This window comes from Alosa alosa, chromosome 13 (genome assembly GCF_017589495.1).
Source record: "Alosa alosa isolate M-15738 ecotype Scorff River chromosome 13, AALO_Geno_1.1, whole genome shotgun sequence".
Lineage (NCBI taxonomy): Eukaryota > Metazoa > Chordata > Actinopteri > Clupeiformes > Clupeidae > Alosa > Alosa alosa.
Genome location: NC_063201.1, coordinates 12,959,508 through 12,984,860, shown reverse-complemented (window position 1 = coordinate 12,984,860; position 25,353 = coordinate 12,959,508). Strand labels below are relative to the sequence as shown.

The following is a 25,353-nucleotide window of genomic DNA, read 5'->3' as shown; positions in this document are numbered from 1 at the left end:
TGGTGTTTTAAGGGCCATAGAGGACCTCCAGGCAATAAAACAGACGTAAGGAGTTCTATAAGTTTGTTAAATTCACATAATTATGTGCTAGCTTTATTTTAACACTGCTTAGTCAAGAAATATCAAATATAAACTTGCTTTCTTTCTCTTCTTTTTTTTGAAGATTTGCCACCTGCTGCCTTATATTCGTGAGAATTGTGGTGAGTACAATATTATCTATATCACCACAGTATTTTAATCTGTCCATACCTGCTGTTCCTTGTACTATATTAGTTCATGTTTTATAAAAAAATGTATATAAAAGCTTTTGGTTGATAAATGTTCTTGTTGTATGCTCTCTCCTAAACAGTATGCTGTAATGGTAAGTAGCTACACTTTGTACAGGCCCAAGCGGTATGCTAATGAGTTAAACATATGATAGCATATAGAAAATAATATTGACCGTTTTTTCAATTGCTAACACACATCTATACATGTCACACAATTTCTGAAACCTATCACTCAAACGTAACTCAAACGGCCCATAAAGAGATACGCGTACAATTCTTTGAAAAACTGTGTTTTTTAAGCTATACAGCTTCAAGAGATTTGAATGTTTGCAGGTCAGACTGACTGCCCAGTCTATCCCACTGAGTTGGTCATAGGCTTGGACATGTCCGAGGATGTGGACCAGCGGGCGTTTGAAAGAATGCGCAGCAGCATGTATGACCTGTTGAAGGACATCTCCATTTCTGAAAGCAACTGCCCCAAGGGAGCACGGGTCGCAGTGGTCTCCTACAACTCCAACACCAAACACCGTATCCGTTTCTCAGACTACAGACAAAAGGACAAGCTCTTGGAATTAGTGAATGGCACTACCCTCGAACGCAGCTCGAGCAGGCGCAATATTGGTGAGGCCATGCAATTTGTGGCAAGGCACTCCTTTAAACGAACCAGATGGGGTGCGCTGATGAGGAAGGTGGCCATCTTCTTCTCCAATGGTGCCTCTGAGGACGCCAATGCCATCAACACTGCCATGCTGGAGCTCAAAGCCAATAACATCCAAACTGCAGTGATCGCCCTTAGAAACACCCCTAATGTCCAGCGTGCATTTGAGGTAACACTGCTCAACTTGCCCAGTTTCATAAAAGATGAGGGACTTTATAGTAAGACACTTTGGGTAGATTTAGACTGGATCTTGCCAGAGAATTGCAAAATATCAAGACGCTTGAGATGAATGGACCAATCATGCATCGCTTGTCTTTATAGGCAGATGACACAAGAAGCTTTATAGTGCAAACTCTTCGAGAGGAACCAGACCAGTTAAATCAGCTGATGAAGATCCAGCGCTGTGCCATCTGTTATGGTAAGTCTGCCAACAGAGGCATCCAGGAACCAGAGGCGGACAGAGTACACAGCTTACTTGAGTAAAAGTACAGCTACCCTTTGCTAAATTTTACTCAAGTACAAGTAAAAGTACAACAGTCAGATGTCTACTTAAGTAAAAGTACTGAAGTACTTGTTTTTAAAAGTACTTGAGTATCAAGAGTACAAGAGTACATTTTCTAAATATTGCATTACTACTGCCACAGTGCTTACATTTATGTACAGAAACATCCTACATGGAGTTATGAAAAATGTTAATGTTAATACCTTGGAGAATGTAAAAGGAATTGAAAGTAAAATCAAGTCATTTTCATCTTTTTACCATGTTGCCAAGGATAGGCAGTATTTCTAATACGTATTTCAAATACAAAATACTATTTTGTAATTGAAACACTTGAAGCAAAAACTATCATTAACTTGTTCAGAAAATTGAAATAGTCTGGCGAGGTGGGGCCACAGGTTGGCACATTCCCGGGATGGACCTGCTGCGTCTTCGTCCATGGTTTCGTCTCTTATCTAAATCTAACCATGGAGTTGACTTTGGCGGAAAGCTGAAGGTGATTACTGATAGGCTGTCCTAATCAGTGGCGCCTGCACAATCCAATCACGTTTGAGAGGGAAACAACAAATTGAGGGTTTCCGAGATTTTTCTTTTTTCCTTTTTTTTTTTTTAGAAGAAGTAACGGGTACTCACGGTTATGGATAGAAATGTAGTGGAGTAAAGAGTACAATATTTGCCATTCAAATGTACTTAAGTAAAGTCATGAGTACTCCCCAAAAATGATACTCGAGTAAAGTACAGATCCCTCAAAACTGTACTCAAGTACTGTACTCAAGTAAATGTACTCTGTTACTGTCCGGCTCTGCCAGGAACCATATTGAGTTTTTGTAACTGCACATATATAAGCACATGAGAAGACACACAGTTACAAGAACTTATCCATTCACAGGGTGGTGGTAGCATAGTGGCTAAGAACGTTTATCCAAAGCAACTCACATGTCAGTTTTTGGGTCATTCTATGAAACGGGTGCCTTTTCCACTATAAAAATGTCAACATTTTCATTTTTATCCACATTAAAGACATGATCACCCTCCAAAAAATCATATTCACCCACCTCAGGCATACTTTTTTTCCACAATGATATATAATGGATTGAAATATAATAAATGTGATGGGGTGGTATGTGACAGGGTGGTAGATTTCATAATAAAATGGCTCTAGTCTCTGTGCTGTGTGTGGAATTTTGGATTGATGCCAGGGGAGAGCCAGGACAACGCGGGACAAATGAAACATTCCAGTTTTCTTTGAGTGCAATGATGATAGACAGACATCCTTTGTCAAAACATAGAGCATTTTAACCTCCTTCTATCAGCCAAATATCTTCCTGTTATGTCTTTTTATCATGGAGTTACAGGCGATAAAAGGCGAGTTTTGATGGTCGAAAGTAAACTTTATAAGCGGTTACATTTTTTCGATTATTAATATTATACATTTTTAATTTAAAGGTTCACTTCATGCTTATTTAGTAGACCATTTAGTGTTCTCCACAATCCCAGACTTTCATATTGCATGCTTGTTGGAAAGCAAAACTGGCTATAATGGCATATGTCTATATCGGGACGATTGAAACAGCTGTTTCAATTGTCAAATGCACAAATATCTGTGTTTATACAATAATGTATGCATCTGGAGGTGTCAGTTGTAGTTGGTGCTAGAATCATCTTTTAAACTCTGTCTTTTCTTTTAACTGTGAAGCACTTTGGAAGTAATGTGCTATACAAATTAAAATTACGTACTTACTTACTAGTAACAGTAACAGTCAAGTTTTTGACTTAACATACATGCCTTCAATTAGAAATGTCATTTGCTGAACAATGATAGTGTTACAACTATAATAAAAAACAGTTATTCCTGTCTAATTTGCGTGATGGGGTGGTAAGTTTAAACTTGACGGACACCCTCATAGTAATGCAAAAACAACAAATAAACAATGTAAAAGAATGTCAGAATTTTTCTGCTTAGTTTCTTGGGTGCTCTACAGGCAGACATTAATAAAAAAAATAATTTTGTGATTTCATTTCAAGTATAGTATGCTATTTACAGACAAAACAAGTTACTGTGATGGGGTGGTAAGTCAAACGAGGGGAAGCAAAAAATCTTAAAATATTTACTACAAAACATTATATTATTCTGAATAAATATGTCTAATGTCGTCAGGAAAATATATTTAATTCTGTTGGATAACAACAATATAACAATTAAGTGGTGATATTTTAGACATGTGTAGAATTCTGGGTTATTCTCAATGTATTCTGATGTGTTCATGTTACTTCTGTGCATAGTATAACGGTGAGAGGTCCATACCATTGTACATAACTTTGTCTAATACCAAAAGCCTGACCAGATGTGGACACTAAGGGAGGCTTAGGCCTGTGTCTATTTAACATCAAGAAGGTCATACTGGCCTGGTGCTCAGGAACATCAGTAATAACATAGGAAGGAGATAGCATGTTGTTCTGTTCGGGCTAGTATTACCATCTGGTCAGAGCCGGTTTTGTACACTGGTTGGCACCTGCCACGTTGGCATGATTTATGTTCGTATGTTTCAGTATAACAGGCTTTGCCTTAGGTTTTGACTCTGAGATGGATCGAGGAAGCGACTCGAGGAGCATCTTCTGTCGGGAAGCTCAAGTAGCCCGCTTCTAATAGATAGATGATAGATAGATACTTTATTGATCCCCAAGGGGAAATTCAAGATAATGAATAACAACTACGACTGTTAGACTGTGCAGTTTTAGGCTACTGTTCGAGACTTAGCCTGTGTTCTGTGATTCATTGTTTTACCATCTACAATAAATCATCATTCAATCGCCGATCCTAATCCCGCCGTCAAGCTTTATTGACCATCTTCAATACAGACATTAGAACTAAAACACAACGCAACAACCAGGGAATCCAACAGATGTAAATGTCATGTCGGTCAACCCGGACACCTGAAAATGGCCATGCACTTGTGAAAAATGGTTAAAAATAGTGTGATACTCTTTGATAATAGTATTTTCTTGTAAATCATGTTAACAAGAACCCTTGAATTATTAGTGTTAGGCTTTAGAAGCACACTTTGTAAATGTAAATGTAAATCAGGTTTTTAGGCCAAGTTTACTTGTGTATACAAGGAATTTGGTCTCTGCATTTATCCCATCCGTGAATTAGTGAACACACAGAGCTCACAGTGAACACACAGTGAGGTGAAGCACACACTAACCCTGAGCAGTGAGCTGCCTTGCTACAGCAATGCTCGGGGAGCAGTGAGGGGTTGGGTGCCTTGCTCAAGGGCACTTTGGCTCTAGTTTGTGCCTTATGCATCTCATCAACTGTTGTGGACGCAAATGATGCCTGTTTCATAGAATGACATTTTACAAGGGCAAGTCTACCCAGAGCAACTCGGGTTAAAGGAGAATTCCCGCGAGGACATAGATTCCTTTCTCGCACAGATTTTTGGAAACAACAAAACAATCGATCTCTTGTTTCTGCAGAACAGCTAGAGCAGCTAGTACTATATCTGGGGGCATGTTCATGAGAGGGAGACTTGCCCTGGTAAAAATTGACTTTTTTTGTAAGTTGCTTTGGATAAAAGCATCAGATTAAACTGCCATTATGTAATTAAAGGTCTTGATCTCACTCTCACACTGCATGACCCACCGTGCCCATGTTATTTCTGTTCACAAAAAAAGGTGCATATCTTGAACATTTAATGAAATGCTTATGCCAAATGTAAAAAAAAAATGTCAAATAATCATTTTCTCTAGAAGAGCTATGACTAAGGTAGATTGAAGCAAATTGCCTTGCTGTTTGATGAAGATACATTGTGTTTGTATCTCCAGATTTTTGCCAACCTGATCCAGAATGCAGTGACATCGACCTGCTAAAACTAAATGTAGACTTGGATCTTGATCTGACGTTGCTGGTGGATGGATCTCGGACAATGAAAGCAGATGAGTATGTGGCAGTGAAAGAGCTGTTGGCTTCGGTCCTGAAGCAGATAAAAGTGAGTGAGCAGCCAGAGAGGTCAGACAAACAGGCCAGAGTGGCTCTGTATCAGACGTCCCCCACTTATCACCCAGATGGACGGTTGGGAACAGACAACCCAGTGCAGAGGGAGTTTGACTATACAACCTACTCGAACACCGAGGACATGAGGAGACACCTCTTGGAGGACGTACACCAGCTGGGTGGCAAGGCGGGTCTGGGACACGCCGTGGAGTGGGTCATCGACAAAAGCACCGTGGCCCGAGCCCACGCAAGCACAAGATGGTGCTGGCTGTGGTGGGTGAGGAGACCAGCGGGTGGGACAGAGCCAAGCTCGACCAGGTCTCAAGGATGGCCAAGTGTCAAGGAGTGGGGGTGTTCGCTATGACAACCGGACGCAAATTCAACGCCCAAGTGAAGGAGCTGGCCAGTTCCCCGCTGGATCAGCACATCCTCCACTTGGGAGAGGGGGAGCCAGGACAGATGGAGTACGCACGTCGCTTCCTGCAGGCTTTCTTGGGTACTCTGAAAAGTAAGCAGCATACACCTCACTTTTTTGTAACAGCAACCAGTGCTGCATTTCAAGTAAATTCTAAAAATAATTGTTCTTGCAGAGAATGACAAACTGTAAACTTCCGATAGCTGTTTCTGAGATAATCACTGGCCTCGAGTTATTGGTTGAATAAATGCCAGTCAATCTCAGGCTAGGTTGCTATTATTGCTTACCCTCCAACAAAATAAAATTGTCAAATATCAATACATCAGCCCTTAAGCATGTGGTAATTAGCATGTATAATACTGGCAGAGAGAAGCCACTGACTCCACATAAGGACATTAAGTCCGGTGATGTTTAGTCTGACTAACAAATTCCAGAATCCATCTTAGACATAGTACTCTGCCAATGCCACATGTGCTCCTGCTGCAAGACCACAAAGTCACTATTCAATATTCTGTTGTTGATCATCCATGATCCACTTGCAAAAGGTTCCATAGCCTTTCTGTCCTGTAGGTTCCAACAATTCCTTGACCACTGACTCAGTAATGATCTTGCCCTGGTGGGCCACTAAAGAACCCTTGTCGCTCTTCCTGCAGGAGGATTAAATGATTATCATGTACCGGGGATGTGTGTCGGACGACCAGGTAGTCTTGGCCCACAGGCAGCAGTTGGACCTAACATTGAGAGGTAAAACGGGAGTGGGAGTAGGATGTATATATATTTCATTTAATTTATGCATTAATTAAGAAGTGAATGAAAGATATGTTTGAACTTCAATTATCATGAGAATGGGTAGGCCAAATTTATATCGAACATGAAAGCAATTTCTTTCTGTTGCTAGTGTTCCTTTTCCTGTATACCTGGAAGCAGAGGACCGCCTCAATGATCAAAGGACTCCAAAATACGTTCCTCCCGTAGAGAATCTTGTTGTGATCAGGCCAGGTATGTATTTGGAGGCTAAAGGTACATTTCTCAGCAACTGTTCAGATCTAGTGTAAAGATTAGAACCTGTGCCTTCTAGCACCACCAATCATATAAAGGATTTCCAACCCACATTCGAGACTGTATTTTGTTCCTATAAACTGTACCTGGACAGCAGTCTTGAGCAAAGATGACATTCTTCAAAATAAATGTAAATATGTTTAAAAAATGGTAACATTCAGTTTCTTTCACATAATGTATGTTATGTGTATGTTATGATTTGTAGTTATGTTTAATGTGATTAAATAGCCTTGCCAGTTTCTTTTATCAATCAGTTTTTTTCTTTCATTATTTTGCTTAGCAGGAAGGACGAGAACATCTGATGGAACTCACTCACACGCTCCCGGTATATACAGGAGAAAACGTATATACAAGAAGAACGGAAGGCCCAATGTGTGAAAACAAGCTGCCACGAGTCTTAACATGAGAGGAATCGGTTAAATTAACAAGAATCATTTTCCTGGAATCATCAAGATGCATTTAGAAAGAGGCATATTTTTTAGATAACTGTTAAATATTGAAAAGAAAATGTTGCTAATACACATTATATATATATATATATATATATATATATATATATATATATATATATATATATATATATATATATATATAAAATATATATATGGGATAAAATGACATATGAAGGACAAAAGATTGAAGTGTTTCATTTACCTGCTGTGGAATGTTAGGATAAAACATTGTCAATGCACTTACTTTTCATGGAAAATAAATACATAGAATGTTCAAAAGTTTAAAAAACTGACAGAATTATTTCATTAACCGGTTGCAGAATGTCAAGAGGTGCCCTCATAAGGCTGTAACAAGCAAACTGATGCCATATTAAGCCACATGAAGCCACATGGTGCCATCACAGGGTGTTTATTTACCATTGACATGATGACCTATGTAGGTGCTTGGAAAATCATATTTACAGAATATTGAGGTTACGGTTTCAGATGGTGCTGTCTGAAGTGGCCAATTCAAGGGTTAGCATGAATCTAATTAACGCCACAGTCACTATTATTTCGTCACAAGCAGTTAACCAAAATAAGCAAATCTGAGCAAGAACATTCTCCAAAATAAAAGGGCAGTTTTGCATATTCAGTGACGTCTAACTCCATAGCCACACATTAACATTCACAATTTACACTGATTATTTTAAATATGTGCGGACATTTTTTTTTTCCATTTTGTAACACTAATAATTCATGATTGTTGTGAAATTGCTCACATTGCAAACATTTGGACTTTTTGGCAAAAATTATTTTTTTTTTTTTTTTTTTTAAATGGATCCTAGGAGCTTACATTATATTAATTCACTTTACACACATTATGTACAGGTACAGTAGCCTCTACAGCACTAACTGAGGTGACAGAGCGAGCTGGAAAATGGGCCGTCTGGCATCCTAACTCTTATTTCCAGACTTTGACAATTCCATCTCTGGAGGAGGTGACGATGAAGCCCTGAGTGGTCTGGAAGGTGGCGATGTCAGTGATGATGTCATGATGACCGACGGGAAGCGATTCGGGGCCTCGACGAGGGGCGTCCTCAGTCGACCCGCTTTTCTGCTTACTGTGGATTTCCTATAGTGTGTATGTGAGGGAGAGAGAGAGAGCGAATGAGTGAGAGAGGGGTATACATTAAGAGAGAGAGGTTTTTTTTCCCCATTTTAAGGTCACCAACTCAATTCAATTTAATATCACTTATAGAGCAGCAAAACATTGCACATGTCTCATAGAGCTTTACAGAGTGTTAAACAATCAAAGAAGGCCCATGAGTAACCAACTGTTCTCAAATAAACAAGAGTCAGAAAAAGTCTAGCTTGGCTCACACACCTGAACCACTTCTGTGCCCTCAATGATCTTGCGATTGTAGAACACTGAAGGGCAGTGAAGCGAGTCATGAGCCCCTCCTGCAACGATGTAGGACCTCTCTGGGTAGGCCAAGTCCCAGAACCTGCCAACCGCAACACATCCAATCATGAGACAGAACAAATGATTCATATAAAGAAATTATCATTATAGAGGTGTCTGCAACTACACTTTCTGTTGAGTGCAACTGTAACAAAAGCATGATATTCTGCAAGACATTCAATTGTACAAATACAGTGGTAGCATCATAGGAGAAGTGCTATAGATTAAGACTATGTGTACAGTTATATAGTAAGTAAGGAATGAGACTGTACAAACAAGACTTTTTTTTCACGTGGTACAAAACCTAGTTTGAAGATATGGGTAAGCTCTTCTGACACCCCATAATTACCAATGGATATCCATAAAATCTCACTGTTGAAAATATGCTTGTCATGCTAAAAGCTTCTACACAAAACACTGAGCTCATAGTTTTGAGAACATTGTGGAACTGAGATGTGATGTAATCGACACAAACCTGATTCTCATGTCTGAGCCAGCAGTCAGCAGCAGTGGGTTTCCATCCGCGGGACTGCAGTAGATCCCATGAACACTGTGAGGAGATGGCTGCACAAGACAAAAAAAAAATGGACATTAGGAGACAGAGAGGGACACCAGAAAGAGTGCAGTGACTGTTATAAAGAGTATTCTGTTAGATGGCCAATGACAGGCAGCTGGGCAAAGACAGCCACTTTTCCCAGGTTCAACGGAAGGGGAAGAGGGACACAGTACCTGCATCTCAGAGAGCGGGGGAGCTGAGCTGGCCCAGAGAGTGAACTTCCTGTCTCCTGTCTCCATGTCCCACATGGACACTTCGTTGTTCCCTTGGACGGCTAAAAAAAAAAAAAGTGTCAAGGGAGTCAAGGGAGTCAACAGTGACTAGGAGCAAAGGCGGACATGACATGGCATCCTAACTGCATCCAAGTGAGTGACTGTTGTGTAGCAATGGATGCTCTCTGTCCACACTGAATCCTTTAAAATAGCCCTTCTATTGTCTCATATTTCTTGCTCAAAACAGCAGAGCAGCAACGTGAGTGCTACACATCACTGCTTTGCTTTCCAACTTAACAGTTAGACACGAGAGGCAGATGGACATACCTGCTATGACAGAGGACTGGTAGAGAGGGTGCATGAGCAGCCGTCTGATTCGTGCTCGTGCCGGGTGGGAGTGGTTAGATATGGGCAGCTGGAACCTCATGTCCCAGCAAGCCATGGTGCCGTTACTTGTGCCTGGGAGTGGAAGAGGAAAGTGGAACAAGAGGATCTTTTAAATTAAGCATCATCATATGCATGTATGTCGTTTGTATGTACGCACATACATACATACGTACATATGTATGTATGTATATACATATATAGGCCATGACAATACAGATTCAATTAAAAGTAGAACTAAGGTGATTGACCACTTATTTCTAATGTTAACTAATCATTCATAAAGCATCAGCAAACTACTCAAAGACATATATACACATAGATACCTGAAGCTAAGGTTTTGTTTTGAGCTTTGTAAGGTCAGATTGAATGAGTACTACTGGACGCAAGAAAGCACCCCTGTAAATAAAGCTCCACAATGCGCTCAAGAGCTGACGCTCACCCACACTCAGCCAGCACTGGTGCATGTCCACAGCAAAGGAGGTGATGAGGCCCAGACGGAGGTCATGGCGGAGCGTCCAGGCGTTGCTGTTGCTGCGCAGGTCCCAGCCCACCAGGGATCCGTTCACAGTTGCGTACGCCAGCACCGACTGAGCCCCTGAGTTAAAATGGTGGACGTCCACCACACAACCATCATCCTTTTGGTCTAGAAACCTGGAGAGGTTCACAAACACAGCTTAATACAGAACAGTTGACGAGTACACCGGTCATGTACATATTTTCAATTTTGCCAAGAAACTCGGTCTATGGGTAGCATATTCTTTTTATCATTTCATTTGTAGCCCATCATCTTTATTTCTTTATTTTTTATCATTACTGGTGATGGGACATTTAGCATAAGCCTGCTCACCATCAACAGACTAAAAAGGAAAAGCCTCTAGCTATTTGCTGTTGTTGGTAAGATAAACTGTTTTGTAAATAGGGAATACAGGCCTTGGCTTTCAAAACAGAGTTTTAAGTATGGTCAACCGTGAGCTCAACACTGAAATGCCAAACGTAAGTCTTAGATGTGCTGATGTGGGAAGTGTGCTGATAATTAAAGGCGGTCAGAGGTTTTGTCACAGTAATAATAACAACTTGTTGAGAGACTGTCTGATGGTCAAGGATTTTCAGGCTTTGTTTGGGTTAGCTGGTCTATAGCTAAATTTAATACAACAGGCTAACTGGAGGTATCATGACAAAGGTTAAGCTGTTGGCTGAGTTCCAGTACTTTGTTGTGTTGCACTCTGTCTTTTGTCCTATGTTGTCTTTTATGTCTTAACTATTCTATTTTATGTGCTTTCCTTAACATTTTTTAAACTACTGCTCTTTTAAGCTTTTATGTACTCTTTACTTTTATTTATGTAAAGCACATTCAATTTTCCCTGTGTATGAAATGTGCTATATAAATAAACTTGCCCTCCCTAAGTTAAAAAAAGACACATGTAATGTTTATGCGTGTTTAGTCTGAGAATGGATGACACACACAACAGCTGGGTGCAGCTGTATTTGTCTACTTCCAAAAAGTGTTAACAAAAAAAGAGCATATCAAACAGTCTGGTGCAAGACAAAATTTACATGCTACCCATTTACAGATGAGCATTAGAACATAGCGTCCAAATCAAAAATGCAGGGTTCCCACTAAGTTGAAATAATAAAATCCCATGACCTTTCCTTTTGTCAGGGAAAGTCAAGGAAAGGGATTTCCATGACTTACTATTTAATGAATGGTACAAAATACTGACCAATGATTTCTGAGTAGCCGCGTAGCGTTCAAGAATCATTTTAGAGCGGGAGATGAATATATGGGCTACTCAAGCTGTGGTTATTAGCAGTAAAGCTAATAACCAGATATACACCAAGTCTGCATGGAAATAATTGTTGTATTAATGTATTTTGGCAAGTACATTTTAAATGGCTACAACAAAATGTCCTGATATTCTATGACTTTTCCCCAAAAATGATTAAATTCCCTGACTTTCCATGTCTGGAATAGACTGTCCAAAATTCCATGATATTCCAGAAATTCCATGACACGTGGGAACCCTGAAAATGCCTCATCAAAAGCACCCACCTGGTCTGAAAAGGTTGCACCTTTGGTGATTTGGGGGGTTTGTTGGCCTCAATGGCCAGCAGCTGAATAGATCCATTATCTGAGGCGACAGCCAGGTAATGCGAGCCCTGACAGAACGTCAGGGTTTTCACGTGTCCCCCAATGCGGGAGTAGGTCAGCACAGACCTGAAATCCAAACCATTTGCACAGTCACTGTTACTCTCCTCATGAAAGCAATGCTGTTCATTATGCAGGGTGCAACATAATACAGTGCAATTAATATAGTGCCTCATATTTCATATTCTGACTGTAACAGACAACAAAGTCAGTGTGAATATTCACTGAATTCTGAATACTGCAATTTCCAGACTATTTACTAAGGTTAAACATTAATTTGCAAAATTTCTTTTTAAATTTGCATAAAACACTGTCCTGTGGTTTTAAAACACAGGAAATGACTGCATCTACTCTTAATGTTGACTGATGCCCAGTCATGACTGTTCAGTCCAGCCCAACGTTTCTTGCTGTACCTGGTTGTAGTGGTCTTGCCCTCCATCTTCTGGCTGTCCCAGATCTTGACAGTGCCGTCATTGGAGCAGGTGGCAAAGATGGAGTGCTCGTCGGAGACGCGGATGCGGTTCACAGCGGACTTGTGCTCATGTAGGTGAGCCACCAGCAAGCCTTTGGGGTGCCACCCTGAGACAAACGACAAACCAAATCAGCACAAACAGCCTATATTTCATGGTGAGCATTGGGCACGTTAGTGCCTCAGTGATGATGATTGTTTTGAAAGGAGGCCAGCCAGGCTATATGTGCTTGACCAGATGTTTCCTGGTGATGGTCATCAAAAGGTTTCTCAAGGCGATAGTCAAGGTGTAGGTGATGCATTAATCAGCAGCTCTCATCCAGTTTATTAGTCAAGAGAATTTGGGCAAGTAATAAAAGGGTATATCATATATAATGATCTGATTTTAAATGGCCTGTCCCACTCCTGAATTCGGATGCAGTTTCTGTGATCTTTAAGCCCTGTAGTAATGATTGTCTTGATGGATACTATGTGCATTGGTCATCTGTATAAGCAATCAGGGTTGACGGCAGTGGTGTCACTAGACCCAGAACTCTACTGGGGCACAGTCCAGTCTAATGATAATAATAATCTGCTGCCAAAGAGGCTAGTTAAAAACCTTAGTTTATTTACTTGGGCAGAGCAGTTCAACAGTGGGGTACGTGCCCCAGTAAAAGGGTTCTAGTGACGCCCCTGGTTGAAGGGGCACTAAATGATAACTGTCAAACATGAAATGATTTGAGGTGTGTACAGGTGGAGTGAGAGTTGGGTTTACCTGGCGGCGGCGGCCTGCTCTCCCACTCGGCGCTCTCCATCATCTGTTTGGCCATGCGCTCGGCCGTGCACTGCTCCCTCTTTTGCTGCACCAACTGCTGCAGCTCCGCCTTGCACGTGGTCAGCCGCCGCTGGTACGTGGACGTGCCGCCCACAGACTGGGCCACCTGGACAGCAGGGGGCGCTGTGGACTTTCTGGGCTGGCTGCCCTCGGTCAGCTTTAACACAGATTACAACAATGTTAGTGGAATCATTCAGATCAGTAGTGTAACAGTAGTCAGTCGGAACAGCAGCTGTACAGTGAATATGTAACCACCCTGCTGGAACTGCCGAAAGAGACATGCTAAGTATAAGTATAAGTATATATACTCTTTTGATCCCGTGAGGGAAATTTGGTCTCTGCATTTATCCCAATCCGTGAATTAGTGAAACACACACAGCACACAGTGTACACACAGTGGGGTGAAGCACACACTAATCCCGGCGCAGTGAGCTGCCTGCATCAACAGCGGCGTTTGGGGAGCAGTGAGGGGTTAGGTGCCTTGCTCAAGGGCACTTCAGCCGTGCCTTCTGGTCGGGGTTCGAACCGGCAGTAACCTCCAGTTACAGGTCCGAAGTGCTTACCAGTAGGCCACGGCTGCCCCCCAAAGCTGCTGCTAGCAACAGATGTTAACACGCATGGCTTCTAGCCTCCTAGCACCCAATCCGAGGAGTTGCCAGTTCAAGTGTGTCAACTGTGCTGCAAGTTCATGCAGTGTTTGTGATATCATGTTAGCTTGGGTGGGCCCTGGCCATCTGACATCCCAAACAATTTCAAACACAGCTGCACATGGTCAACCTCTCTTTGGATGCAAGCACAGCACGAGATTAATTAGTGCAATAACCCCATGCATGATCATTAAAAGGCACAAACAGAATCCTTTGAGAACAGAATGGAAATGGCTTTATGATTGCGGTTTCTTAAAATTTGCTCATACTGCTTGTTTCAAACACAACAGCAACAGCTCCTTTTAATAAACTAAATCACCACATTGATATACCAGAGGATTGGATTGATGGTCATCTGGCTCAACATCAAACAACAAACAAGTTCATTTTATTAAATGACTTTTCACAAGTTCTTCAAATATCCTTGTATTTTAAATAAACAATCAATACAAATTTATTTTTACATCATCAAAATATGCCAACCATGTTTAAGAAATAAACATTGTGGCAACTGCTAAACAAACAAACTTGAGCAGCTAACACTTGGGGACAGAGGATAAGGTGAACAATATGGAGACTAAATGGAGGTGAAGAAAAGGAGAAGAGAAAAGAGAATCATATGTCAAAGATTATCAGTTGATTATGATGGGTTATCACCCGGAGAGAAGAAATACTCTTTTCTGATTGGCAGGTGGGGTGGCTATTAATTCTGAATAACGAGACACCCATCAAGTAGATCTGGCAAAAAAAAGTTTGATGACCATTCCATATCAATGCTTATGAATGGTAAGTTACTATAACAACCATAGTAGGACAACAGTTGAGCCAGGAAGCAAGCTTCGCAACAATGTTATCAACTTTAAACAAGCTAACTGTCCATCCTATCGCTGTTAGGGCCAAAGAAAGTTGTACAACAAAGTCTGCTTCTTTTTAAACGGAATTGCTAGTTTCCTTTACATGCTATAAAAGTATGACTATTGCCTATAATGGCAACCGGGTGATAAGCGGGATTACGCCCTTCGAGGTGTCCTGTTGTACGGAATAAATGGACTTGGGCTGAGGAAACTCCCCGACGTACAGTTCTTTGCCTCCCCCTCATCCATTCATTCTGTATAATGGGACACCCTGGCGGTCGTTATCCCTTACATACATCAATCGGGGCTAAGAAGCGATGCTATTGTACAGCCAACAGCGCCTAAGCACCAGGTCCTGATGGGTCCACTGAGCCAGCTGTCTGATGTCTAGCTGGAATAAAACCCAAACATACCGTGGGTGGTGCAGGAGCTGAGGTCGGAGGTTCCAAGGATCCAAACATGCTCTTCCACTCCTCATTCACATTGGAGTCCTGCTTTGTGTGTTTCCGGGCTTGTGGAATAAAACAAGAATAGTAACTGTTATTAGTCATTTTATTTTGATGACTGTGGTCTTTTTGTTTTGCTAAAACATCATTCTATATTTATCTTCCATTATCATCATGTAGACAAAATGCTACAGAATTAAAAGAACAATTTCATGACTTTTCAATGCAGACACCTGGTAACACATTACATGTTCTATGCTCAAAACAGCACAAAGTGTGTAAAGGACAAAGTGAAAGCTGATATATACCACAGAACCCATTCTGAACTTAGGCATTCTTTGAGTTGTTGCTTTTTTGTGGTTTGCTTTGCTCTGTGGCACCCACTACCAAAGCAGTACAGGAGCATATGACATAAAAATGCACCTCAGAGTGTTTAGTACGGTACTATTGTTTTATGTCACAAATTGGCCATATTTTATTTCAACTTATTTATTTAACTTAACTTTAAGCTATTTTAACTAGTGCACTTTATGCCACATCAGGGTGGGAAGCCAAACTACAGGGAAATGCATCTAGTTCTACAGAGACACGTGTTAACCATTAAGTGGGTAATTGTGTTAGTCCAGTCACCAGCAGCAGTCCAACATTCCAGCAGGACACTTCCATGCGACTGTAACATACCAACTGCAACAAAAGGGTGCTGTTAGCAGCCATTTAAACTGCAGGAAATTATAGTGTTCTAAACATATTTCCCATTGCTACTCAAAGAGATACATAATCTGTGTTCACGCTCAGCATATCATTTAGTATCTAGTAATAAACCTCATGCAATTAACAGGATATAGCTTCCACTCTCCAAGGGCTAGTAGAATATTGTTAAATGGCACAAACTGAATCATTTGAGATGTTAGAATGAAATGTGGCTTGATAATATAGAATTGGCTCATATTGCTTGCTTCAACCGAAAACCAATAACAACAAATGAACACCATGCTATTAAGGAACTAAATCACTACATTGATATACCAGAGGAAGGATTGATGAGATCCGCTGTAAATTAGGAAATGAAATGGCTTGACTCAACACCAACAAACAAACACATAAAATATCCTTCAACAGAACCACCTGCACTCTCTTCCACTATCTCCTACTTCTTCAATAAGTACACAACTTAAACGCAAAGGTCTGCTTTAAATAGAACAGAGATATGTTTTCTTAGTGTCATTTTCCAAATGAACCTTGGCAAGTTATTTTAAAACAGTACTCTTGTATTTTAAATAAACAATCATCAATTCAAATGCATGTTTATTTCACTAAGATATGTCGTAAGAGCAAACAGATGAGGAATCATTGGCACCATACACACCTCTCTTGTCTTCTGAATCTAGTTTAGGTTTCACAAGGTCCACCTGGCGGCCCGTGATGCCCAGCGTTCCCAGGTCAATAATGCCGCTCTGGGTGCTGTCACTCAGGTGACTCTGGTCCACAATATTGGCCTTGGCTTTGTTCGACTTTAGCATGAAGTCTTTAAGAGCGAGGAGCTTGTCTTCTTCAGCCTCAGTCATTCCCTACAAAAAAAAAAAAACAGTAATCATGATGGTGAGCAAACCCATAAACAATAAATAATAAATAGACTAATAAATAATATAAAAACGCCTAAGAAATTTCTCCAAACAAACAACACACTCCATCACTTTGTATTAAAGAAAAAAAAAAAAAAACACCCTGATCTCCAAACCTGTGACAGAAGCTTTTTCAGCAGCTGGGCGATAGCAGGGTCTTCAGGGATGGGGCACTCAGGGGATCATGCCATTGCGCTTCTTCTGCCGCAGCAGCAGGTGGCGGAAGAGGCTGCCGATGTCTTTGGAGCGCAGTGCATAGTCGAAGATGGAGCGACTCACCGGCTCCTTCAGCACGCTCAGGAGCACGATCTCCTTGTCGATCTGACACGGCACCATGTGGACCACACCAGAGAATAAACCCATTACATAGACTGTTCTGCACTGTGAATCATTAGCACTGTGTTTATCAGTAGTGTTCATGTTTATGCTTACTTAGGAGCCACTTTAATTTATGTTTAGGTGTATGCTTGCTTAGGAGCCATTTTAATTCATGTTTATGCTTATGCTTGCTTAGGAGACACTTTAATCCAAATTAAAGTTAACCCTTTTATCCACGGACCTTGACAACCCATATGTCTATGACAGGGTTCCCACTCAAGGCCTTGTTTAGACAACAACAAAAATGATGTTTTTGGTGATGTTTAAGGCCCTGTCGTCTATCTTTACTCCCCATTTTTGAGTTTTTGCTTAAAATTGCACACCGCCTACTAACAAGTTTCCACATACTTTGATTTATATTCAAGTGCTTGACCTCTTTTGAAAGCAGAGGCCTAGTAGATAATTTTGGTACCAATAGATTGACTGTGTGATGAACTGTCAGAGAGTGGCAAATGGAAGAATGATAGTTTTTTTTTTTTTTTTAGGCGGTTTAGTACATCTCGGGAAATGAACACATTTTGCTCTCTTGGTCATTTATTTTGTCTTGGAAATACAACTGAGGCCCACAACCAGGTCTTGTGAATCTGTATCTCAAAGTAAATCAATATAGAACGAAATATGAATACTTTAGACCATTATTTGCCATGGTATGCTCATGTGTTTTGTAAAATGCCCTATGGAAACTCCCCATAGGACTTTTGGTTAACCAAAATGCATACTGACAATAAAAGGCTTACTGTGACAACCTCTTGGTGTAGAAGCATAATCCTGGTCTCAAATGAAAGGTAACACTTTGAGGTTTCTTGTAGACTATTTGGAATGTATGTCAGGGGTTCTGATTTCAGAGCAGCCATGCAGCGTTGAAGAATCTTTTACTTTTTTAGAACAAGGATGGATAAATGGGCATTGAATAAACAAAGTTGGGCTACTCACGCAAGCAGTAAAGCTAATAACCAGATAATATTTGATGAAATATATTTGGATTAATGTATTTTGGCAAGTACATTTTAAACTGCTACAACAAAATTCCCTGATATCTCATGACTTTGCCCCAAAAATGATACAATTAGCTGACTTTCCATGTCTGGAACAAACTTTCCAAAATGTCATGATATTCCAGGAATTCCATGACCTGTGGGAACCCTGCTATCACAATAACATTGTACAATATGGCTGCCCGATCTGATCTCAAGAGGAGGTGGAAGTGCTGCTACCTGTATGATGGGCTGGGTGATGAAAGGTGTGAGATGGGGCATCAGCTTGCAGTAGACATCAGCTATATTCAGGTGCTGAGCCACCACTGTGATGAAGCCCACAGCCCCATAACGGATCCATAGGTTGGGATGGCACAGGAAAGGTGCTGGCAGAGGAAAGCAAAGGTCTAGCTCAGAACAAAATGTTACACTAACACATACTTATTACACGGCTCTTAACAAGGCAAGTAGAATGCTCCATTGACTTGAATGGGATTCAAGGAGGAAAGGACCCCTTAAAAAAAAAAAAAAATTACCGCTGTCAATGGCAACGGAATTTGTGCTTCTAATTCAGGTATTTCATATCATATCACTACGCAAGGACTAGAACTTCATTTAAAAGTGAAAGCAGACAGTTGATCAGCTGTGTTCTAAAGAATGTTTGATTCAAGTTAAGCGTGTGTTGTTGCAAACTATTTGTTTCTCAGCAAATGCCACGATGAACGGTAACAAATAGGCTAGGCTATGTAGGCTAAAGTCATATCGTGGGGAGTTTATTTCGTTTTGGCAAGTAGCCGTGTAATAGTGCGTCTGGTTCACCCCGAAGGGACTTATTTTCCCAATAATTACCAGCGTTCTATACATTATCCCTTACATAAAATCACAGCATATCATTGCTATGTGTCCTTGTACATTATCGTCTTTGGATTAACTTAGTGCATATGTTACTGAACTGTGTGATGTGATGCTTTCTGTGTGTGTGTGTGTTTAAAGTTGTATGTTTTTGAGTTTAGAAAACTTCCATGAATGCGGTGTTACACAGTGTAGTCATAGAGCAATCTACAGCTATATTTGCAATTTGCTACAGCGATCCAAAGTCAAGCTTCACTTGAGAACACCATACAGTGCTGAAAAGGCCAACAGCAATCCTCATGCTTGTGAGCTCGTCCCTTTTCCTCACCGATGTCGCAGACAAACTCGTAGATGTGTGGCTTCTGGAGCAGGCCCAGCTGGCACATGCAGGTGAGGGCGTTGAGGGCCTTATAGATTACAAACTCCTCGGCGTCGCTCAGGCCCTGCTGCAGGAGAGGCTTCAGGATGGATGAACTCTGCCAGCCCACGTAGGCTGCAACACCTGGGGAGGGGCGAGAGGCATTACACAGCTGAAAAAAAGAAAAATGTCTATGCTTGAAGTGATCAAAAAAACGTTCAAATCCATTATGTATATGCAATATATGATGATCTATTTTCTTATCTTAAAACGGCCACAGACATGCCTGAATTGAGGCACAGTGCCTGATAATGTTACACGTTGGGCACTGAGAGTCAGAAAGAGAGGCTGGGCGCATTGCATTAGGTTAGGTAGCTCCTTTGAGTCCCATAATTATGGTTTTAAAGGAACATCGCAACTCTTGGGTAAATAAGCTGAGAGAAAGTGGAATAGAACATTATGTCCAATATTACAATATGTGGTTTAACGTTCTGCATTATGCCCAATATTCCAATATGTGGTTTAATGTTCTGCATTTCTCATTAGTGGGTCACTTTGATACTATAATGACTGTATGATATTTGTACTGTCCCTGTGTATATCTGTGTGTGACTGTATTTAGAGATAAACGGGAATATTATGACTTTGCAGTGTTTCACTGTTCTGCATGGCTGCGTCAGTAGCTATCTGCTCCGGATTACCAGGTTGCCACTAATCAAGGTCTGATTCAGTGTAGTCCAAGTGAGATGGGATGACCAACGCCATCTCCTGTCAGCCTGGAAGGATACTTAAACCCTAACTATTTCCTTGTCTAGTTAGAGCAGCTGATGGATCTTTAGGTGAAGTCATGCTGTCTCTCCCTTGATGCGCATCATTGTAAATAAACGCTGTTCCTGATTCTTCATACTATTGATCTGACTGGGTCTCTAAATCTATGGTATCAAAATTACCATCAAAGCCAATTTGCCATCTACCCCAGAGTTAGATGAGAGGATACATTCCCTTCTCTTCTCTGTGTGTGCAATAACCCAGTCTGAGTCTGACACCTGCTTGTTAGCCCAGTTTAGCATAATTCACTAGAGCTGAGTTACACCAGTTAGCCTATGGCTCCCAAAAGTGACTACCGGTAAATAAGACTTCCTAACAACTCATAAATGTTCTCATTTACATGACTCAATTTTTATGTGTCTGTTTATCACACTGACATAACAACGTAAAATGAGAAACAGCAACTTTCCAAGTCGATAAATACGCTGTGTGCACTGCAGTATGCATCCTCTTATCTAACTGTGGTAGACTAAGCTAAAGTTGCCGTGTTCCTTTAAGAAACTCTGTTCAGATTGAAGAAAAAAGACTTTTCACAGAACAATGAGGGCAAAAGTCAGGGGACCACAGATAACAAAAGGGGTGTGCAAAGAGAGGACGGAAATGGAACAGGATGTGTAAGGCTAGACCTTTAACAAATGGAACAGGATGTGTAAGGCTAGACCTTTAACAAATGTAACAGCGAGGCAGCGAGGAATCCATGGTGAGCTATACCATACTCCTGTAAACGCTGGTCCCTCTCAAAATAGAGCCCCCACCCCCACAGGGGATGTGAGAAAGCAGAGCAGGACAACGGGGAGGCGGGAAGAGAATGAAGAGAATGAAAGAGAATGAAAGAGAGAAAGAGAGAGAGAGAGAGGCGAACTGAGCAGGATTACAAAAAAGGAAAACAGGGCAAAAGAGAGGGTAGAAGTTGGGAGGGTTAACGAGAGGAAAAAGGACAGGAAAGGGTAATAAAGGGCTGATATGGGTGGGATGCATTTATGTAATATTCAGCACAATCTATGCACATCTAGTTAGTTTCTCATAAAAGCTGGATGTAGATGAAAAAAGACATGAACAAGCAAAACAATAGCAATTAAAAAGGACTGAGTGCCATACCATAATTATAGTTGAATGTATTTGTGTATTACAAGAGCATAAACATGTGCAGTACATAGTTCTGTCATCCTCAGGGCAACCGTTGAAATCACTCACCTACGATGCTGTCAAAGAAGGCTCCTCGCAGGTGCCAATCGTTCTTGTCGTTGAGGAAGGTGATCATGTGAGAGAGCAGCACGTCGTTGGCCTTCTGTCGGCCAAAGAACACACAGAGGCGTGTGATGCCATTCTCCATCAGCGTCTGCTTGACGATGTTTTCGGGGTCACTCAGCAGGGTGACCACCTTCTGTTGCACCATCTCATGCAGGGCCTGGAGCTCTGGGGGATTGGTAGGGCGATTGTGATGGGACACAAAGGCAAAATGTGTGAGAAGCACAGTAGGAAGCGAATTGGTACATCAGGCGGTAAATCAGCTGACTATGGCCCGTTAAACAATCAACAAGCCCATTAAGTAAGTCCACGGAGGCACGTTTTGGTGCAATTTCAGTACTTTGTGACCAGAGAGCTGAGGAACGTAAATTACCTGAGTCGTAGTTTTCATTTGGGTGCAGGGTCTCCTCTACGTCCTCACCGTTCAGGTCATGCTCTGCGTTTAAATTATTCTCCTGCACCAGCTCCAGGAAGCGCAATGCTGTCTCAGCCAAATGAGCAATGTTCTCTGGAAGATGAGGAAAACATAAGCAATTTTGTAGGACTCATTGCCTACCTATTTAAATACATTTTAAAAGGGATCTGAAAAACAAGAGCTCCACATTAACGCCCGATTTACCTATTCAGTCTACAGTAGATTGATTGCAGTGAACTTACAAATTCATTCCACTGCCTTGTCCATCATGTAGTGTAGCTAATTCTACACACCTGCATATGCGAGCCTGACGATAGTGGCTTCGTCCTGGGCCAGGTGTGCGATGCCAGGCAGGATGTACTCTGGGTAGATATTGACGTCGTTGCGCGGCACCTCCCTGACCAGTGCCAGCACCTTGGCCAGGGTGCGCACAGCCTCGGCCCTCACACGGGGCACTGGGTCATTGCAGAAGTGCAGCAGGTAGGGTGTGATGCGGTCCAGCAGGATCTCCGAGCTCAGCCGCACGGCCAGGTGCAGGATCAGCTCCAACGCAGCCAGCTTGGAGTCGCACGAGCGCAGTGTCTGCAGGCAGGAGGTGATGACTGACACGAGGATAACCAGGCCATGCTCTTTGGTGTTGCCCAGCTCTAGGGAGGCCTTCTCCTGCCTGTCGGCCTTCTCTGACCCGCTGCCACTGCTCCCACAGAGGTTCTGCAGGATGTTCTCCAGGTCCTTGCGGATTACCAGCACACGCTCGTCCGCGGACTGGAAGGTCTCCTTGGCAAACTGGGCCATGTACGGCTGCAGGAAGGTGTAAAAGATATCCGGGAAGGCCTTGCCTCGTTGCTGCTTCAAGTACTCTTCAGCTGTAAGACGTTTCTCTGGCTCACGCTGGACCATCTGTGCCACCTGTGATCATTTAGTCATGACAATAAAGTAGTAGAAGATTGTGTTTACAAAGTCATAAATCCACAATCAACAGTAAAAGTTCCTCATCAAAGTTTTTTTTAAACAAAGAACTGCACAGACTTACCTCATATAACAGTGCTGTCAGCATTGTTTAGATACATGTACTACCCACTCGGCACAATCAATAATTGCTAGAGAAAACCCATATCAGCCCAACTATACACAAAACCGCTGTCATTGGATTGTACAAAACTTACATTAGTTAGTTTACTTAAAGTTACCCTTTAAGATTACAGAGCAAAACATAACAAGTACTGCAGAAACAGTTCTGATAGCTTTTTAGAACACACAGTATTTAAACATGAATGTAATGTAAAAACTGTACATAAGGAATATTACCAGTTCTCTTATGTAGTGATCCTCAATTTTCATAAGAACTTGTTCTGTCTGGAAAAGTCCTTTGCGGTAGGCTAACAACTGAGAGAGGTCAAACAGAGGTATACCCTCTGTAAACAGCTCTGCTATCACACAACCTGAAAAAGAAATATGATTAAGAATGCTAATTCAATTCCATGTTAGAGAAATACATGTTGAAGACATTCCACAAATCAATTCAGTAGAGCTTGGTTAGTTTATTGATCTACTGTGATTCTCACACCTGCTGAGAATATATCCATGGGCTGCTTGAGCTCTCCTCTTGTCCTCTGACTGTTACTGGTGAGGTCCACTAATGGAGTGGTTTGATCACTCTCTGTGGCAAACATGCTTCCATCAACAAATCTCTCTGGGGCAATGTAACATGTCCTTCTCCTGGACGTATCAAAAAAGTAATTGAAGTCAGCTGGGTTATCCTCAGGCAGGTATGTGGGCTTGAAGCTCGCAAAGTCAGTCAGCAGCACCCAGTTCCAGCTAGTCACCATGACGTTCTCAGTTTTAATGTCGCCATGGCGGACGCCAGACTTGTGGGCCTGGTCCACGGCATTGAGGATCTGGAAAGCAATCCACCTCTTCTCAACGTTGTTCAGAAATGGCCGTGTGCTGATGCGGTCGTAGAGGTTATCACGGACATACTGCCGGAAAAGTATGGCTGCCTTCTCTGTCAGGGTAGCTTTCTGGAAGGGTAGACAGTTCTGACAAGAGGCCAGTCTGATTTTAAGCTCCTCTATCTCTTGCTTGTAGCTGGTAAGTGGCAAGGAAGGGTCCTGTATGGCAAAGACCTTAACCACCACCAGGCCTTCTCTGTGTTTTGCTCTAGCAACTTTGAAGAATCTAGTACTGCCCAAACTCTTGTCATATTCAAAGTCGTGGATGTCTGAGAAATAGCTGTCAACAGACAAGATCTGAGAGGGTGCAATCCCAGCGAGCTGGTTCCCCATTTTGCATTAGCAGAGTCCCAACCCAGGCTGGTCAGTTGCAGTCCTAATAAAGAGACACTAAAGAACAGAAAATACATCAGTTTCGGATCAAATATAACTGATTAGCACATCCTATTAGTATTCCGCGACCTCTGACTCCCACATAAAGACTACATATATTACGTCGGTTTGTAATGGCTGGATAAAACATTTGAAATAGCCATTTTTTTCACAGCACTAACGTTAACATGTTTGCCTGACAACGATACAGCAAGATGTTTGCCCAAAGAGAAACCCATGATTAAGCAAAAGACAAAATGTCACGAAACGATTCGTTAAGTAAACATGACATGACACTGGATATTTCACAGAACACAAACAAAGCAACTAACTGACAGGCATTAGCAAACACGCCATGTTCATTGAAGCCAAGACGAGAACAATGACTCACAAACTGTAGACTACTCGTTACACACGCTGACCACATAACAACATGGTCGAGTTTTCATAATTCAAAAAATACTTCAGCGCAATGTAATAACATGCAAGTCATTGTTTACCTGCTTTTCGTTAGAGTGCACTAGGCACCACTGTCTCCAGCGGTCTAACAAAATAACTGTCAATGTGTTATGCTAACTAGTTAGCATGTAGCTATGCTGTGCTATTCCAGGCGGCGAGCTTTTATGAGCTGCTGTTAGCGGTTGTCATGCTAACATTTTGATTGGAAGATCATAATTATGCAAAATCTAACAAAATAAACGAAAGTGGAAATAGCATGCCAAATGAAACAACCTCGATTCTCCACGGTCCTTTCTGATGCGTAATTGCTACAGCTAAAATGAAAATCACTTCCTGTTTACTTCCGTGTGCAAAATTCAGATTTCCGGTTTATTGTCAGGGACATTTTCAGTGAATAATTTGCCAATATTCAATACAATTAAGCCGAAAACAACGCTGCAACTATTCATTAATAAAGTGTGCATAAAAGGGCAATGCAATACCATACAACACTACAATGTCTCGCTCTGTGACAGTATGGCCAGGAGTCCAACGAAGAAATTCGTGCATCCTTCCCTAACTTTTTGCTGAGACA

General features: G+C 41.6%; 2 protein-coding genes across 2 annotated transcripts in view; one reads left to right on the top strand and one right to left on the bottom strand.

Moving 5' to 3' along the window:
- The window catches only part of LOC125306629 (collagen alpha-6(VI) chain-like), a gene marked incomplete in the record, with an annotated part of 29,719 nt that extends 22,290 nt beyond the window's left edge, over positions 1-7,429 (top strand). The window contains 10 exon segments of the mRNA XM_048262111.1: positions 13-45; positions 164-200; positions 350-361; positions 603-1,096; positions 1,249-1,345; positions 5,252-5,647; positions 5,650-5,928; positions 6,489-6,579; positions 6,734-6,834; positions 7,175-7,429. Coding sequence (XP_048118068.1) covers positions 13-45; positions 164-200; positions 350-361; positions 603-1,096; positions 1,249-1,345; positions 5,252-5,647; positions 5,650-5,928; positions 6,489-6,579; positions 6,734-6,834; positions 7,175-7,272 — 1,638 coding nt within the window.
- A 310-nt stretch (positions 7,430-7,739) lies between these two features.
- pik3r4 (phosphoinositide-3-kinase, regulatory subunit 4) lies at positions 7,740-25,108 on the bottom strand. The gene is given in 21 exon segments (XM_048261252.1): positions 7,740-8,460; positions 8,713-8,833; positions 9,266-9,354; positions 9,520-9,620; positions 9,886-10,017; positions 10,385-10,596; positions 11,996-12,160; positions 12,505-12,670; positions 13,315-13,531; positions 15,289-15,386; positions 16,688-16,889; positions 17,060-17,122; positions 17,124-17,264; positions 18,536-18,681; positions 19,476-19,649; positions 21,528-21,749; positions 21,955-22,089; positions 22,290-22,905; positions 23,305-23,438; positions 23,564-24,338; positions 24,821-25,108. Coding segments are annotated over 20 exon segments (4,023 nt in total). The 5' UTR covers positions 24,282-24,338; positions 24,821-25,108; the 3' UTR covers positions 7,740-8,289.
- Positions 25,109-25,353: the final 245 nt, after the last annotated feature.